General features: G+C 43.8%; 2 protein-coding genes across 2 annotated transcripts; one reads left to right on the top strand and one right to left on the bottom strand.

Annotated features, from left to right (window-relative positions):
• Positions 1–4,714, top strand: CNTF (ciliary neurotrophic factor). Its single transcript, XM_066610127.1, has 2 exons — positions 1–114; positions 3,885–4,714. Exons 1-2 carry the CDS (start codon positions 1–3, stop codon positions 4,380–4,382), a joined length of 612 nt encoding a protein of 203 aa, XP_066466224.1. The 3' UTR covers positions 4,383–4,714.
• An 8,395-nt stretch (positions 4,715–13,109) lies between these two features.
• Positions 13,110–15,883, bottom strand: LOC136659526 (macrophage-expressed gene 1 protein-like). The gene has a single exon (XM_066636706.1). The coding sequence runs from the start codon at positions 15,808–15,810 to the stop codon at positions 13,642–13,644; it is 2,169 nt and encodes a 722-aa protein (XP_066492803.1). The 5' UTR covers positions 15,811–15,883; the 3' UTR covers positions 13,110–13,641.
• Positions 15,884–17,988: the final 2,105 nt, after the last annotated feature.

Here is a 17,988-nt window from a genome sequence, read left to right as displayed (position 1 = left end):
ATGGCTTCAGCAAAGTGGCCTGCTGGGACCTCCCACCATCGTGATCTCTGTTGCCGCTCCATTCATCTCCTGAGGAAGATGCGCTCAGATGTCAGTAGCCTCCTGGAGTCCTATGTAAGTCATCTTAAACTCTGACGTTTGAACACCTTTGTTTACTATCTTAAAGCTGTTACTGTGCAATCATGTTTGTCTACTCAGATCGTTTATGCAATTGGCTCTTACTTCCAAGTAAATGCATTTAGTAAGTTAATAACTTGCTCTACTTAAAATCCAGCAATGCCTTCACTTGCTCCTCTTTTGAAGGAAGTGAAGTATTTGACTTACACTTTTCCAGAATTCAGAAGTTTTCACATACTATAAAAGACAAGATGTAACCAGCTGTGAAACAACAAAAGGTGAAAAGAGCATTTCCTTGGGGGAAGAATAATGAACTTTGTGCAATTCCTTCTCTCTCAAGTTAGAGACCTGTCTAACTGAAGCTTATTAACACAGCCAGGCTGGGGTGACTTTCATTTATGATTCTACCAAGTAATCCAATTATGGAAAGATTCACTAATTAGAAATCAGTTGGTCCTATCTGGCCACCACTGGCCTTTTTATGTCAGTTTGAAAGGTAAGACTAAGAAGTTTAACTGAGTGTTTAAGTTCAGGCCTTTGAGAGGGCATCTCCTTTTCATCTGAAGGCTGCAGCCTCACGTCACTTCCTTTGAAAACTGCTTAATAACAAGGAAAAATGGATTGTATAACTGGAACTCAAAATTGTGTGTGCACACTCCCTGCCCATAGGCAGAACCATCCAACCACAACTTTAAGAATGGGATAGTGCACAGCGAAAAATGCCAATAATGTGCCCCTGTGTCCTGAAAACCTAGGAAAAAAATCAAGAAATCAGAGTGGTTTCCACCTCATAACCTGGTATTGATCAGTCAACCCATGCATGGGTAGGGAAGGAGAATCCCATTCACCAATTTTTCTGGACAAATGTTCTATCAAGGTAAGGAGTAGATTACCACTTTTAGGCCAAGACAGAGTGGGGGGGGGGGTTTCACATGATGGTGTTGGTGTTAGTGGACCTGGTGGGATGTGGGTAGGGAAACAGGAATTCAAACTGTCACTATAGTACCATCTTTGCGGGGATGACTAATGTAACTTTCCCTACTTGGAAGACCTTTGAAATCCATATCAGAACTGGTTGAATGCATTGTGTCCTCATATATAGACCCTACAGTGGCGTTGCTAGGGGGTTACGCAAACCGCACTGGGTGACACACAAAGGGCGGTTAACACCACTAGTGACCAAAATCACGCTTCCTAGAAATAATACCTTCATGTTTTGTACCATTCAATGCATAATTTACAGCAGAATGCAATGAAAAAACCAGAGTGAAATATCTCAATTTTATCAAAAGTTATGGCCAAAAAAACTAGAAAATAAAAGTGCAACTGTCTTATGTAACAAAAGTACATTTCCTTAATTAAAAACAGACCAATGAGATTGATTGTTTGAACAGTCAATGTTACTGTGACACACCATGAATCAATAAGGTGTAAGTAAGGTGATACCCCCCCATTTGGGGGTGTGTGACACTACTAGTGACCCAAACCACTAAAATCAGTTTGTAGGAATAATACCACCATGTTATCTATCAATCAACGTGTAATTTCATGCAGAATGTAATGAAACAAACCACCTTGAAATATCTGTGTTCTATCAAAAGGTATAGCCAAACAACCAGTGCGAGTGGGGCAATAGTACATCTCCATGCCCACCACCTGAGTTGTTGCCCCACCAACTGCATGGGAGGAGGTCCATCATGGGGGTGATGCTCTGGCCTCCCGCACTGGGTGACACAAACCCTAGTGATGATACTGGAATCCTATATAGCAGCAAAGTAGTCTAGTCTAGTTAGGTAGGAGCAGTATAGTCTCCTACCTAAATGTCTTACCAAATGGCCTTGTCCAGTCAGATAGCACAAATAGTGCACCATTTGCTCCAAAACTTCTAACAAAACTGGCATAGAACAAACCACCAAGATTGTATGGCGCATACAAAGAATGACTCCTGAAGGCAATCCAATTAGGAGTTCTGAATTAGGAGTCATTCTGAATTAGGAGTCTCATTGTTCAGTAATATCTTGGTAGTTTCCCTGTTCCAGAAAAAGAGGCTTAGAAAAGGATATTTACTAATGATTGCAAGAGATAAGAAAGCAAAATGTCAGATTTTACCATTTTTTCCCATGCTGTTGGATAGGATTGGGCCCTAAGAAATCATAGAAGAATTCAATTTGTATATCAAAAAAGTTGTTACTCCCAACTATCAACTGGTTCCCTAGAGAGAGTTCTCTGCCTGCCCCTTTCTTGTACTGGGAACTACAGTATATTCCAAGCTCATGGTAATCACACCACCAAGATTCTCCCCTTGAAGAATACTTGGTTGGCAACACTTGGTACAAAAAACTTGTGGTGTCTCATAACAATGCTCTCTTCTCTCAAGGCATTTAAGGTTGCTCCCTTTGGCTGACCACTTTCATTGCAGCATGAGCCTTTGAAGATTTTCTACAGTCCTCAGATGCCAGCGTATTAACTTCATCTCCTGACCCTGCTTTCCAATTTGGAATGACAACAGCATTCAGTCTATTGTCTCCACCTGTCTGACTTGACATGAGCTAAATTAAGGGTGTCAGACATAAGGCCAGTGGGCAGGATAGGGCCCTTGGAAGCTCTTTATCTGACCTGGTGATAATTGGGCTCTCCCAGCACCACCATCAACTGCTCTCAGCTGCTGAGCTGCAAAGTGACAGTGCTGAAAGGGTGGTACTGGAAGAGACTTACTATTGCGACTCTTTCAGCAGTATCTGCCAAGGTACTGGGAAGGAAAGATGGAAGAGGGCCTCAAAAGATGAAAAATGGTACAGAGAAAGAGGTGGACCAAGAGGGCTGAGAAAGGAAGAAGAAGCTGCAGAGATGCTGGGAAAATCCAATTACACAGGCCTACAAAACTGAGGATCAGAAAAGTTTTTCCCAAACTTTATGGTGGTTTAATAAGAATTTAGGGTGCCAATTCCAAAAATGGCATCCATTTTGCCCTATCACATCTAGTTTTGGAGATACAGTATAGCCTCATTAGCGAATAGTTCAAACAGCTTCCTCATGAGGAAGCCATGGTGTAGAACCATTCACTAAACAGGCTATGCCGTGTCTTCAAAACTAGACGTGATAGGGTTAAATGGATGCCATTTTTTGAATCGGCACCCCAAATATACCCAGGAATTGGTGTAACGTTTAAAGAAGCAAAATGTGTGTTAGCCTGTGTTATCACACAGGTCACCTTTCCAGTAGTGCTGCTTCTACCAAGGCATCACTTGGCAGAACACCTCTCAGATGCTCAGCTGAAAAGTGACATTCTGGTTCTTAAGGGCCAGTACATCTCTTTTTTTCCTTAGGGGCAGGGCCTCTGAAAGGGGGGTTCAGGGGGACCATTGCACCTGGGCCTGGGATCAAAAAGGGGGCCCAGGAGCTCCAAAGGGACCCAAAAAGGGGGCTTTGGAGGCCTTCAAATTCATATTTGAAGGGAGAAGTGAGAAGGGAGAAGTGAAGGAACCCACAAGAAAATTTGTACCCCTGATAAAATTCCTCTCGGTGGCTCTGCTTAGGGCAAAACAATTGAATCAATTGATTTGTTACCCAACTTCAGTTGTTGTGAGTGTAATTCCTTTTGGAATTAGTGGTGGAATTAATATACAATTAATGGTGCTTCGCTCTTAGTGACAGTGATAGCTTTTGTTGACAGAAGGAACTGATGTGGGTTGTGAGTGCATTCAAGAAAAAACATTTACTATTTCTGAAAACTGTTCCCCCCCCCCTTCCAATCTGTATGCTTCCAGGCTCAGAAGCAAGGACTGGACAAAAACATCAACCTTGACTCAGTGGATGGTGTGCCAACAGCTAGCATTGAACAACACTGGAGTGAGATATCAGATGCTGAACGGCTAGCAGACAACCTGAAAGCCTATCGGGCATTTGAGTTCTTGCTGAATGAGATCTTGGAAGCACAAAAGTCCGACTTGACACCAACTGATGGCGCTTTCCATGAATCTATCCACTCAGTCATACTTCAAGTCTCTGCTCTGTCTTACCAACTAGAACAACTAATGGTAACACTGGGACACAGTGTGCCAGCCAGAGAATTGGAAGGTACCAGAGAGATTAGTAAAAGGGCATCATTTGAGCAAAAAGTGAGGGGCATGAAGGTACTGCAGGAGCTTGCTCACTGGGCTGTCAGGTCTGTCCGGGATTTACACCTTATGTCCAGGCCTGTTAAAACAGAGGAAGGTGCAATCCCAAATGTGAGTTACTGCATGGCTCAGGCCCAGAAAAAGTGAGGCTACCCTTCTCTGTTGGATTCTTTCCTGCTTCACCCTCAACTGTGGAGTTCTAGAATGATACCGTGCAATCAGAAAGAGCCCTTTGATGTGATTGAAATGCTTTCCTGATGTTAGTATTTATTTCCTTTTTGAAGAGTCCTCAAATTTCAAGTCATTTGACTATACTGACTTGGGCTTGTTCACACAACCATCGTTTTCATGTGGTAACTTCAATGATCACATGGTGGCGTAATTTATTAAGATTTTTTCCCCCAGATTGTCCTAAGCACTCGGAGTAGGTTACAGTATATCAGCATTGCAACAATCTTCTCAGAATTTGTTTGGGAACTCACTGGACAAGGTTCATGACTATGCAAGGATTTCCATCTAGTTCCATCACTGTTTGCTGCAACACAGTGGTTTGAAGTTTTCATCAATATAGTGTGCTAGCATCCAAGTTACAAGACTGTAGTAGCCATTGGTGGGAGAGATGTTTGACCTATGTAAATTAACAAAATGAATACCTTGTCAGCAAGCTATCTGACCATCTCTGGTTTTGCTCAGGCAAATGTAACTAAAATTAAATCTATCAACTGGGTCAAGGGCTATAGTAGGGGAGGTCTACTTAAGTCCTGGGACATTGTGCTCTTCATAGACATTCTTTTTAAGTCTAGACCAGGATGAATTTTCATGGCCAACTGAGAAGACCAAGCTGCCCTGAAGTTTCACCTCTTGAAAAGGACTGTGGTAATATCCTGGTGTTTCATGAATGGGAGGAGTTGGGTCAGACTTTCAATTCTGTTATTACCAGTTAAATAAATCCACATTCTGGGAATACTGAGTTTCAACATGGGTGAAGTGAAATGCCTGTGGAATCTTTATTTAAAAAAAAAAAAAAAAGCTGGGGAAATTTGTGAAAATGTCATGCTCAAAGTTCAAAAGAGCCACATCAAGAAGTCATGTCATCTTCAGAACCAAGTTCTAAATATGGCTACCTTTGCAGTATATTATCTGACCAGTAAAAACAGGGTACAGAAGAGGATGAGGCTTTTCATTACTGAAATTGAATGATGGAAGATAGTATATCTTGTATATCAGGAAATTCTCTGCATCTACTTTGCTTACACAGGGAAAGCACTTTTCTATAAGTTTTATTTCTGTCAGAAAAGGTTTCACTAGCTTAAGAGTTCTGGACTCATTAAAGATGAATTAAATTTAACCGCTGTTGGAAAGGCTGTGTACAAAGGAAGTTTCAAATTCTGGAAGTGTCTACATTTCCAGACTAGCCACTAACCCAGCGATTTTCAACCTTTTTCATCTTGCAGCACACTGTGACTAGGAACTAAAACTGTCAACACACGCCATCAGTTCTTGGACCATTGACAAGGGACACCATGCTGCTGGTAGGGGACTAACATCGCCCAACGGCCCTACTAATAAATGACCCTCCCCCAAACTCCCGTGGCACACCTGCAGAACATCTGTGGCACACAAATCAGAGTTTTGTTTTTACTTTCAAAAATTTCATCTGTTTTTATTAACTTAAGACACTGAGCAATTTCAGATTGGCCACCATTCTTGAGAAATGAGTGAAGAGGCACCATTTAAGTACTCCTTGTATTTATCAGGGGGAAAGCAACAGTCTCCATTCAACCCAGCAGAGTATCCTCCCATAGGCTGGTGTCTCCTTTGTGTCTTTTAAAAATTATTTTAGAACAGGGGTGTCCAAAGTTTTTGGCAGGAGGGCCGCATCATCTCTCTGACACTGCGTTGGGGGCCGGGGAAAGAGAGAATTAATTTACATTTAAAATTTGAATAAATTTACATGAGTTTTCATAAATGAATATATTAAAGATGAACTTATATGAATGAATGAAGGTCTTGCAATAGCACAAAGCAAGGCTGGCCTTTCCTTTGCTGCCACTACTGCATCACAGACATGAAGCAGCAAGCAGTGGAGGAAGCCCTCATCCCACAGCTCACGCAAAAAGGTTAAACAGTTGCCTTCACGCTGAGAGCAGTTGTGTCGGGCCAGTGTGGGCTGCAACAAATCTCTGGAGGGCCAGAGGCTCATTGGAGACTGGGGCCTCCCTGAGGGTCGCATTGAGAGGCCTCGAGGGCCGCTTGTGGCCCCAGGGCCGGGGTTTGGGCACCCCTGTTTTAGAATATGAGCCTTTTAGGGACAAGGAACCAGTTCTTATTACATTTGCAATGTAAACTGCTTTGTGAACTTGTTGGAAAGCAGTACAGTCTTGGGGGATATGTGCTGTGTATCTTGGTCACCAGTGCTATCCACATCCTGTTAGCATTGTGTTGATTGCAGCCTGTAGGAAGTGGGTTGGAGGGCTGCAATCAATACAACATTAATTGTGACAGGAGGGCTGCAAACAGAGACAGATAAGTCATTTGCATGATGGGGGAATTTGTAAACCGTGGATGAGTGAAACTGTTGATGGGGGGCTACTATATATTAATAGACTTGATAATGCTATGCATATTTACTCAGAAGTAAGTTTTGCTGAATTCAATGGGGTTTGTTTCTATGTAAGTAGATATAGGATTGCAACAGAGCAATCAATTAACTAATGATGGGGAAAATAGTTCTTTCTTTAGGTCAGGTGCAAATCTTTAATCCAAAGGGTCAATTTGGTTCACATTTTTGTCCATGTATACAGCTATCTAAAATTAGCTGAAAGGAAAATAGGATGTGTGTGAGTGTGAAGATAAGCCTTTTTTTTCTTCTTCTTTGCCTTGATTACTATGGAAAATTTTGGGGGAATATTTAGGGTAAATGAGAGCACAATCCTATGCTTGTGTTACTATGTTCCTTTGTCTTCAGTGGAACTTATTCTCAGGAAAGTGTGCATAGGATTGCAGCCTGAATTAGCTTGCTGAGGGAATTAACCCACTCATTTCAACATATGCAGAGTTCGAAGGTCAGAAAACTTTTGGACTTCAAAAACTAGCTGAGACTTTCTAATCAATCCAAATGAGCAACTCAAAGTCCAGGCTTTAATGTGTCATCACTTGAGGGTTAGCATTTCAGTTGGAAGAAGGCATTTCAGCTAGATGACCTTGAGCAAATCTTGGAAGAACAGAATGGACAAAGCTGCTTTGTACCGAGGCAGGTCATTGGTCGATGTAGCCCAAGACTGCCTGCTCTGACAGGCAACAGTTCTCCAGGGGTCTCTTCTGTCATCTGCTATCTAATCTTTTTACCGAGAGATGTCAAAAATTGAACCAAAGAAGATAATCTGTTGCAAAGCATGTGGTTTACTACTGGGGTGTTAAGGTTTTGCTTAGTGCACTAAAGAAACTGGAAGAGAACATGATTTTGCAAGCCACCTCTCTCTAAAGTGAAGAGGGTCTGTGTATGTAGAGGATGTGAAAGGCCTTGTGCAGGTTTCTGTGCCAAAGGAATCCAAATTCTACAGTTGGATTTGGCATAAATTTATTTCCAACTTAACATATGTGTGTGTGTGTGTGTCCTCCAAGGTGTAGTTTGGCAAGAAATAGCATGGTGTCAGAATGAAAGAGGTAAGAAATGCAAAAGGTGATAGGAGGTATGTGGGAAGGGGAACATAGCTAGGGCTGTGGCAATCTTTTGCACACTTAATTTGGGAGGAAATCCCATTGAACTTGGTGGGCCATCCTTCTCAGTAAATATGCATAAGATTGGACTGTAAAGGGTAGCAGGGGAAACCAAGTGACATTGTAATCCTTTCTCTGAACATTGAAGTCTGCTGCAGACACTGCCCATATTTAATATACTGTATATCTTTTCCATAGTAATCAACATAAAATTCCCAAGTTTTGACTCCAGAGATATTTAGTAACATTCTGCACATGTGGAGGAAAGGCCTCCTCATCTGGTTGTGGTGGAGGGCAGAAGAGCTGTTTCTGCTCTGCCTACGTTCTTTTCACACAGACCTTGAACATCTGAGCAAATACCATTCTTGGAGAGGCAAGACCAGTCATAATTCCAGACATAGGGCTACAGAGTTCTATAAAGCTAGAGATGTCTTAATTTGTTGACTCACAGCCCAATCCTATGCTTGTCTACTCAGAAGTAAGTCCCATTAGAGTCAGTGGGGCTTACTCCTTGGAAAGTGTGAATAGGATTGGGCTGTCAATTCTGTAAAACCAAAAGAATCTTTCCTTAGAATGGGACAATTATGTGGAAACCTTCTACAGTCCTATATTTTAGTTCATATCTTTGAAAGCATCTTCTGATGTCTCTTACCAACTACGTTTTATAATATAATATTGCCTAAAGAAAGGTAAAAGGTAACAAGGCAGATGGCTGACTTTGATCTATTGTGCTGCTTCTAACTTGAGTGTTTATATTTATCTCATGTTTAAAAAATATGAAATATTTCTTCTAGCAAGTTTTTGACACCTTTGGAAATGTGTGAAATATAATGACTCTGGGTGTTCCCTTATTTTTTAAATATTGTGAGCTAAACACTTACTGAAGAAATGAACTTTAACCATTGATCCTCTAACTTGGAAACATTGTGAAAACATCCGCAGCACCTTCAGGATTATGACCTTTCATCGCAAGAAGGTCTGTTTCCTTGCATTTGGGAGAGGGGCACATAATGTTATTAAGAAGATTTATTGCACAAGAGTGTATGGCAGTTGATTTTTATTAAATAAAATGGTTTTTATTTTTAACAAAAGAGGGTGCTTGTTCCATTTGTTACAGTGTATTTGCAGTAATGATTCAAATAGTAGAATATTATGGCGTGGAATATTTCAAGTTGAATCAAGAGCTCTGCGGGTGGGGCGATAAGGACTTCAGATCTTGTAGCTAACAGCAGGGTGCAATGAAATGAAAACTTGCAAGTTAAGTCTTTTCTGCATAGTCGCAGTTTAGTGATACAGTTATTAGAACCAACCAAAATGATACAAAATCTTAAAGAGCCAGCTTTTGAGTTCATTAGAACCCTTCCTTGAACTGAATGTTAAGACAAGCTGGAAAACAAGTTGGGGAGGAGGAAGAGAAGGTAAGATCTGTTGAAATAGTCCCCTCTGTGCCAAATGGGCATAAATCCTCCTGACTGTCTTACCATGATAAACACAAAATTTGCCTTCAATGGTGACTGTCTTCAAATGCCTCAGCAGCCCCTTCAGGATGCTGAAGCATCCCAGTAGCCTCTAAGGTGCTAGAAAAGTCCAACAACGGGGAGAATAGGAGAGATTCACCACATATGTAGCTTAGCACCTAGTGAGGATCAATGTGATCTCAAGTAGCACCCAGATGAAACTTCTGGGATGAAAAAATCAATGGCTGTACCCCTTTTAAGAAAAAATAAGCTACTATGCTGTCTTAAAATAGCCAGCATACCTGCCCTTTGTACAGTATTACCTCAAAGGGATGTTGCACCTGTTGCCCTTTTCAAAGCAACCACAAAGTGAGAGAGAGCATGGCTGATCCGAAGCAGGTAGAAGTGAATTGTTGGTTGGCAACCTTCCGTCTCGACCATTACAAATTGCCAAAACTCCTATAGTTAATTGCCCAAGCTGATAAAAAGGAAACAAGTCCACAGAGCTACCAAAAGCTGGAGGACAGACTTGGGTGCTGAAGCCCGTCAGGACGGCTTGATCTGTTTCTGGGCTCAGAAACATCTAAACAGCAGAACCTTGTTCTTGGTCCTCAGGATGGAGAGTTCAAAGATGGGCAGAATTCAGAGTTTATATTAGTATGTCTTCTGGACTAATAATGTCCTAGATCAGTGGTTCTCACACATTTAGCACCAGGACCCCCTTTTTAGAATGAGAATATGTCAGGACCAACCGGAAGTGATGTCATCAAGCAGGAAAATTTTTAACAATTCTAGGTTACAGTCCTACTCGCACTTACCCAGGAGTAAGTCCCATTTACTATAATTGATAAAAATGTACATAGTAGCTTGTTAAAAGTACAGATCTGTAACATTTCCCCAAATGCAGTCACATACCATGGTAGCATCAAGTCTAATATACTAAAAATAAAATATTGAAATGAATTGGGACCCACCTGAAATTTGCTTGTGACCTACCTAGTGGGTTCTGACCCACAGTTTGAGAAACACTGTCCTGGATTAATCCAATAAGCGTGCAGTTACATTTCTAGGTTCTTAACCTTCCTTCCCGTGTGTGCTGCAATCCTTTGCATGTTTATTTGGAAACAGGTCCCATTGAGTTCAATGGCTCCCAATTAAGTGTGTATAGGATTGCAGCCTAAATTGCTGCTTAACAATACTGGTACAAGCCAACATGCTTAGCAACCCATATTGCTAAGCAAGCATCTCATCTGCTTTGTCTGACTGCACCAACTAAAGCAGCCAAGCTGATCGTGTGCTGACCCAAGTGTCCAAATGCTGGAGGCGGGGGCGGGGGGGATTTCCCCAATTTCACAGGACCACAGAGTCTCAGGTTCTGATCAGAAGGGACAGTTTCCACCTGTTTGCGACATGGAAAATTGGCTGGCAGATGTTTCAACTTTGGGTTTGCTGGTTAAGATAGCGCAGTCAGTTCCCTTTTTTCTGCAAACATCTCCTGCCAGAGTTGAACAGAAGCGAGTGTGGAACAGAGTGGATTTTAAATCCTTTTGTGCTAACTACTGGGTGTGTTTTAATTTGCCATAGTCCAAAGTGGTGGCTTCAAAATCAGGGATTTCTGTTGCTAAAATTGCAATCATGGTGACCTTCCCCACAGATTTGTAGTGAGGACAAATAAGATTTGATTTTCTAATGGTATGAAAAGTACTTGTAGAAATAATTCCTCTTGTCTCCTGAGAGATGAGTGTTGAAAAGAATGAAATGTGAGCTGGAGGGCTGGTGATTACAATCTTGCCCTAAACTTACTCAGTGGCCTTCAGCAAGACTTGCCCTCAGCTCCCAATCTGTAATACCATACATGGATAATACGTAGGTAGTATGGAAGCTAGGAGCCAAAGATAGTGGTAGTCCATTTCATAGCCACAGCTTGGGGTTTTCGCATCCTGTTCTGTCAAAAGCTGCAAATGGATGAAGTGTTGCATTTCAGAGGTGACTTGAGTGCCTGGATTCATGAGTAACATGAATCTAAAGGGAAAAAGCGTGTCTGTGCCTTTTAGCAAATGCGATGGACTGCAAAAGGCCAGGTGCTAATTATTTGTCCTCTTCAGTCGTGTAACTTCTCTTGAATTCCTGCAGGCAGCATTCATTGTAGCACAGGATTGTGGGAGCTATACAAGCCTCATCTTGCTGCTCTCTATGCACAAAAAGGGACTTTGGAGTACATGTGAAATCTCCCCCCCCCCCCTGCATTATTGGCTTATGAAAACCAATGAGATAACATTGGCCTGTTTACCAAACAAGGTGGTTGGAAGGATTATTAAGATAATGTGTCTCGGGTCAATGCTAAGTACGGTACAGTATTATAATTGCACAAGCAGTGTTTATGACACTGAGTTGCATATACAGAGGCCAGCCTGGTGTTGTGGTTTAGTGTCATATTAGGATTACAGAGACCCAGATTCTAATCTCTCTTCCCCTACTCCACCATAAAGCCCTCTAAGTGACCTTGGGCTAATCTCTCTCTCTCTCTCTCTCTCTCTCTCTCTCTCCTCAGAGTGAAGGGAGTAAAATCATCTACACTGCCCTTGGTGGAAGGGATATACCATACATGTGATAGTTCTCTGCCCCAAGGAGCCGACAATATAAATGTTACAATGGGGAAAGGGGGAGGGAACTGCAGTTTTGCCTGTGATGTAGTAGCTGCTTGTACTTCACAGTAAACTCAGCCAACAAACAACTTTGTTTTGAATTAATTCCTATCTCAACATGTGCCCATCCCTGACTTTGTCTCCTGGTGAAGAATGCGAACAGCTGCTTCCTGTGGGAAAAAGCGGCTGCAAAAAAACCTGAGTCAATCCTTGCTGACAGGCTTGTCTATTACTGTTGTGTAGTCTCCTCCCTGTCATAAAATGAGGTTGTAGCTGATACACTGTTGCCTGATCAGAAAAAGCAAGGCTTTGTTCTAAGTAGTCCAATAACATATCTCTACAGTGTGTACAAATATGAATTGGGTTCATCTTTTGAATACATTCCTGCTTAGAAAGGTGCTAGGAAAAATGTAGCAGTTAGCGTTTGGACTTTGATCAAGGACTCCTGGATTCAAAACTCTGCTGGCCCTTGAAAGTCAGCGGCTGTTATTATTAGGGTCCAATCCTGTCCAACTTTCCAATGCTGATGCAGCCCCAAAGTAAGGGAACAAACCTTACCTTGAAGAAGTCTCCATGACTGCCCCATCACTGCAGGATGCAGCATACATTGGCATGGCTGCATCAGTGCTGGAAAGTTGGATAGAACTGGGCCCTTAGGCATGTCATTTTCTCTTGGCCTAATCTACCAAACAGAGTTGGAAGAAAAACACATTTGCTCACCTAAATTCCTTAGAGGCAGGTAGGATGCAAATGGAATAAATACCAAAGGGCAAGTCTGGTATCATTTTCTCTGCATCAATGCAAACAGAGAGGCAGGGGGAGGGAGAATTCAATAATGGCACATATCGGAAACCTATTGAGCACATTCCGATGGAAACTCCCAAGGCAAGATTAAGCTAGATGTTCCAAGGGGGACCTTGCAAAACTCCAGTCAGCTATGCTAATTCAGTACTCTTTCCCCTGTCCCCAGCAGCAACATGGTAATGCAATGATTAAGAGTGGTCACACAAAGGATAAAAGTATTTTTAAAAAATTTATTAGAGCGGGGGGGGGGGGACATTGGATGGCTACTGAAGCAATACTTATGCCCAGTGCAAGCGGTTAGAAAAGACAATGACATTTTTAAAAGCTCATATGCATTAACTCTTAAGCTGCTGCTGTCATAGACCTGATCTGCCTCTGAATTATACACCAAGCCCCCACTTTGCTTTTTTCCTCATCCCCTCCCCTCACATCTTGCCCTTGCAGTTGCAAAATGACTGCTAAGAACTTGCTTTTGAAGTTTGAGTTATTTTCCCTGCACCCCAGCATAAGCTTAACACACACACACACACCCCTACTCACTGTAGCTACTAGTTCTTTATTTCCCCACACCCTGTTTACATGTACTCACATAAACATTGTCCTCTTGCAGGTGGTTATCGCTATTCTGGCCAAAACGATTTGCACAAACCCTGATATCAGGACAAGGACATTTCACAGTTAATGCTTGCTTTGTCCCTCAGCCCTTCTCCCTGTACTCAGAATCAGGCCCCCACTTAAAAGTCTGTATCTTTGTCATATGGGGTCCAAGTTGAAAAGAATTCAGGCAGCATTGACTTCTGGAGATGTTTCTGTGCCTCCATAGCTCCCCTGATCTGCTAGGAGAGGCCCAGCTTGCACCTCCTGGTATCCTCTGTTCCTGCGTTGCCGGATTCTATAGATTATGAGCACAATGCAAAGTGTCAAGGCAATGACCACTCCCATTGAGATTCCAGCAATGGCACCTCCTGATGGTCCTGAAGGAAACTGTTCTTGGAAAAGGAGGGCCAGCTCCTTTCCATCTGAGGCATTGGCCAGCCTCCAGTATCCACCCTGGTGGACTTTCACCCAGGCCTGGCTGTCATCAGAACTCACCAGGATGGTTTCTGGAAGATTGGCTATGGGGGATGGTGTGCGCAAAAAGGGTGGGAGCTTGACAGGGGCTAACTGCTGGCCAAAAATTGCCCCAGCTTGCAAGCAATACAGGATTTGACAGCCATCACTCAGGAACGCCTTATGTTGACTGTATCCAACTGGGCATTTCATGGGGTATTTGGTAGGGGAGTCCTGGTAGAAAAAGTCTTGTAGGACCCCAGGGCTCTGTCCTTTCAGCAACCCAGCCAAAGGGTTCCCAGACTGGCAGCTGAAGAAGCCACCAAAGGGCACTGCAAAGCAGGAGCCCATCTCATAGTCACTGCTGACACACACTTTCAGGTCAGCAAAGAGTTCCAGGGGGAAGAAGTAAGCAGGACAACCATAAGTCCTGGACACTGGGTTCTCACTTCCAGGACTGTACAGTCCTCCAAAAAGAAAGCCTGTGTTCTGAGGCACTGGGCCAGTAGCAGCACACCAGTAGGCATCGAACCGCACCGTGCTGGGGTAGTAGCGGATGCCACACACAGTCTTGCAGCACTTCAGGAAAAGCCAGCAGGAGTGGCATTGCTTATGGCACTCGGTCTGCGGCTTGTTGGACGTACGTTCCTCACCATGTAGTAGGACAGCAGAAAAGTTGTCTGGGCAAGAATAGCTTCCCGTCAGTGGGTTCTGAGTACGGTAGGCCTGGCAAAGCTCCTCTGTGGCCCCCCCTGATACCCCACGGCACTCCTGGAAGACTCCGCCGAAGGTGAAATTAGTATTGGGCTTCTGACAGGACCCATCATCTACATTGGCCTGGAAGTTGAAGTTACTCGACTCGGGCTTGACACAGCCTGGGTGGGTGTTGATAGCATAGTAGAGGCGGATGGCTTTTTTCACTGCCGCGGCCACTCGCTTGACTGTAGGTTCTGGAAGTTCTGGCAAGGCCTGGGGAGTGATGAAAAATGGAAGTGGCAACCCAGACTTGCCTATAGCCACTAAGCGGTTGGGGATGCCCTCTTGCCACTTTTGGAGGGTGATGCCAGGGTAGAAGGGCACACTGCCCCAGCCCTCAAGCTTGGAATCCACAGTGTTCTGCAGGTAGCTTGTAGTCATCTCATCCAGCACTTGAGAAGAGCCCCCAATTCCCACATTGATCTTGTTGAAAAAGGAGAATGATGCTGAGGCCGTGACTGCTGCTTTCTCAGACTGATTCTCCATCAAAAACTGCCGCTTCAGCTGGTCTTCCTGTAGGAGGCTGGCACCAGCCTCCAAACTTGTGAGGACATGCGTACCATAGTCGAGAACAAGCATTTCTGCGAGGTACTCGGCCATCCGGCTCTGGTTGTTCTCCAGATGGTTGCCGATGCTCACCAGTTGATGGCGGAAGTCTTCATGGAAGGTGAAGGATGGCTGAGCCTTCACAGAATAGATGTTGTAACGTGCTTGCACCCGTGTAGTGATTGTCTCATCAAAGATGTTGTGCACCTTGATCTCCTGGGAGCTATAGGAGAACTTGCCATTCAGCATGGAAAGGAAGGAAGCCTCAGCATTGACAGACTGGGCAAAGGCATCTGTATAGCTTAACCAGTCCTCAATAAGCTCTGAGTGTATCTCCACCGTACTCTTCTTGTGGGGCACCACAAAGACATCATTGGGGATGATGTATTCGCCGTCTTCTGTGGTCCGGCACTGGGAGTAGTTGCGGTTCATCACCAATCCCATCTCCATGTTGCGCAGGTTGTCCCAGCCACCCCCAGGCAGCACTTCCAACACTTTCTCATTAAGGGCACTCTTGCAGGCCTTGAAGCCTAGATCCTGAGCACCAGAGTCTTCAGCCCTCAGGGATACAAAGAGCAGCCAAAGCCAAAGGGCCATGGTGAAGGAAAGGCAAGGCTGCTTCCTTACACAGTCTCCACCGCCTCTTTCTCTCTCTGCCTCAAACGCACACTCAGCTTGGTTTCCACCCTGGGTCTGTTAGTTCCTACAGGAAGGCTCTGATTTTTTTACAGGAGGAGTTGACAATGAAAGAAAGAAAGAAAAAAGAGGAACAACAGTTGTCCAATCCGTGTGGGTGTGAGGTATATCCCTGATGGGTGTGCCCCTTGCTCAGGAGACTGTGAGATGAGTCACAGGAGTCATCTGACTTTCTTCTGCATTGCCAAGCAAAAGAGAAACAGAAACCTGTCTCCAAAAGTCCCTTCTGCAGCACCTCCCCCCTTGCAGGCTAGTTGAATAGATATTGTTCCCTCCCAAGGACCTTGAGATGGAAATTCCAAAGTTTGGAAACTAAGTAAAAGCATTTCTGGCCAGGGCACTGTTGCCATCCCAACCTGATCTGAAAGAAAAGGAGCAGGGAAATTCCTGCCTTCTAGCCTCAAGAGATGCCAAGAGACTCTCATATTTTGCAAAACCTTCAAGGCAAACTTGCCTCTCTCTAGCCACAATCTGCAAATCATGTTCTCAGCTTGAGCTTACCTCTGAACCTCCGTTACTGAGCTAGGATATGGACAAAGCAAGTAGCAAGTATCAGCCACCCGTCTTGTTGTAGGTAATGTCTGCTGTAGGTAAGATGAAAGGGTTGGCCTCTAGGATTTCAGTTGCCTTGGATTTTCAGTTGACATAACAGCCACCAAAGACATGCCTGGACGGGATTGAAAGACTAGCAACTCAGCAAGAGAGATGCTCAATTGGTCCATGGTCAGCGTTTGTCAGACAGGGGAATGAGGGCCCCTGCAAGCAGATACATGACCATATCTTGTCAGCAGCTATCTGAAGTAGTTCCCCTGGGGCTGTGGCTAGAACCAAAACCTTCAGAGACTTTTTAGCAGTTCCCTTTTAGATGCACTTGCTCATTTGTTTCACTCTCTGATCTTCCCCATCTGAGCTATGGGGTGGGCAGCAGCTCAGAGATTCCAGCTTTCCCTGCCAACTGGGGGAAGTGGCTGCCTGTATGCCTCTGCCCATAAGCAGCGCCAGGCAGGTAAGAGGGGCAAGTGCCTCCTAGACAAGAAACAGTTTGTCCGTCTCCAATTGCTGAACCTGTCGCTGAATCATACAGTGGAAATTAAAATGTGGTTGCCATCCCAAGCTTGCTTCCTTGAAAGTGAATTCCTTCAAAGCCCACCAGATTTGCTTCACAGAAAATATTTAGAATGGGAGCCTACTTGCAAACTATATATAAACTGTGGCAAAAGAAATGTAAGAAGGTGATACGGGAGGCCAAGACAGACTATGAGGAACACATGGCCAGCAACATTAAAGGGCATAATAAAAGCTTTTTCAAATATGTTAGAAGTAGGAAACCCGCCAGAGAAGCGGTTGGCCCTCTGGATGGTGAGGGAGGGAAAGGGGAGATAAAAGGAGACCTAGAGATGGCACAGAAATTAAATGAGTTCTTTGCATCTGTCTTCAAGGCAGAAGACCTCGGGCAGATACCACTGCCCAAATGGCCCCTCCTGACCAAGGAATTAAGTCAGATAGAGGTTAAAAGAGAAGATGTTTCAGACCTCATTGATAAATTAAAGATCAATAAGTCACCGGGCCCTGATGGCATCCACCCAAGAGTTATTAAGGAACTGAAGAATGAAGTTGCAGATCTCTTGACTAAAATATGCAACTTGTCCCTCAAAATGGCCACGAGGATTGCCAAAATGGCCACAATGGCATTGTTCCTCCAATGCCAGAGGACTGGAGGATAGCAAATGTCACACCGATTTTTAAAAAGGGAAAGAGAGGGGACCCGGGAAATATAGGCTGGTCAGCCTAACATCTATACCAGGTAAGATGGTGGAATGCCTCATCCAAAATAGAATCTCAAAACACATAGATGAACAAGCCTTGCTGAGAGAGAATCAGCATGTCTTCTGTAAGGGTAAGTCTTGCCTCATGAACCTTTTAGAATTCTTTGAAAAGGTCAAAAGGCATGTGAATGCGGGAGAACCCGTGGACATTATATATCTGGACTTTCAGAAGGCATTCAACACGGTCCCTCACCAAAGGCTACTGAAAAAACTACACAGTCAGGGAATTAGAGGACAGGTCCTCTCATGGATT

Source organism: Tiliqua scincoides, chromosome 1 (assembly GCF_035046505.1).
Source record: "Tiliqua scincoides isolate rTilSci1 chromosome 1, rTilSci1.hap2, whole genome shotgun sequence".
NCBI lineage: Eukaryota > Metazoa > Chordata > Lepidosauria > Squamata > Scincidae > Tiliqua > Tiliqua scincoides.
The sequence above is the reverse complement of the archived record's forward strand: the minus strand, read 5'-3'. Positions and strand labels throughout refer to the sequence as shown.

Coding starts and splice junctions, on each gene's coding strand:
- LOC136659526 (XM_066636706.1), bottom strand. CDS start 15,810: ATGGCCCTTTGGCTTTGGCTGCTCTTTGTATCCCTGAGGGCTGAAGAC.
- CNTF (XM_066610127.1), top strand. CDS start 1: ATGGCTTCAGCAAAGTGGCCTGCTGGGACCTCCCACCATCGTGATCTC. Junction 115..3,884: donor GTAGCCTCCTGGAGTCCTAT/GTAAGTCATCTT, acceptor GTATGCTTCCAG/GCTCAGAAGCAAGGACTGGA.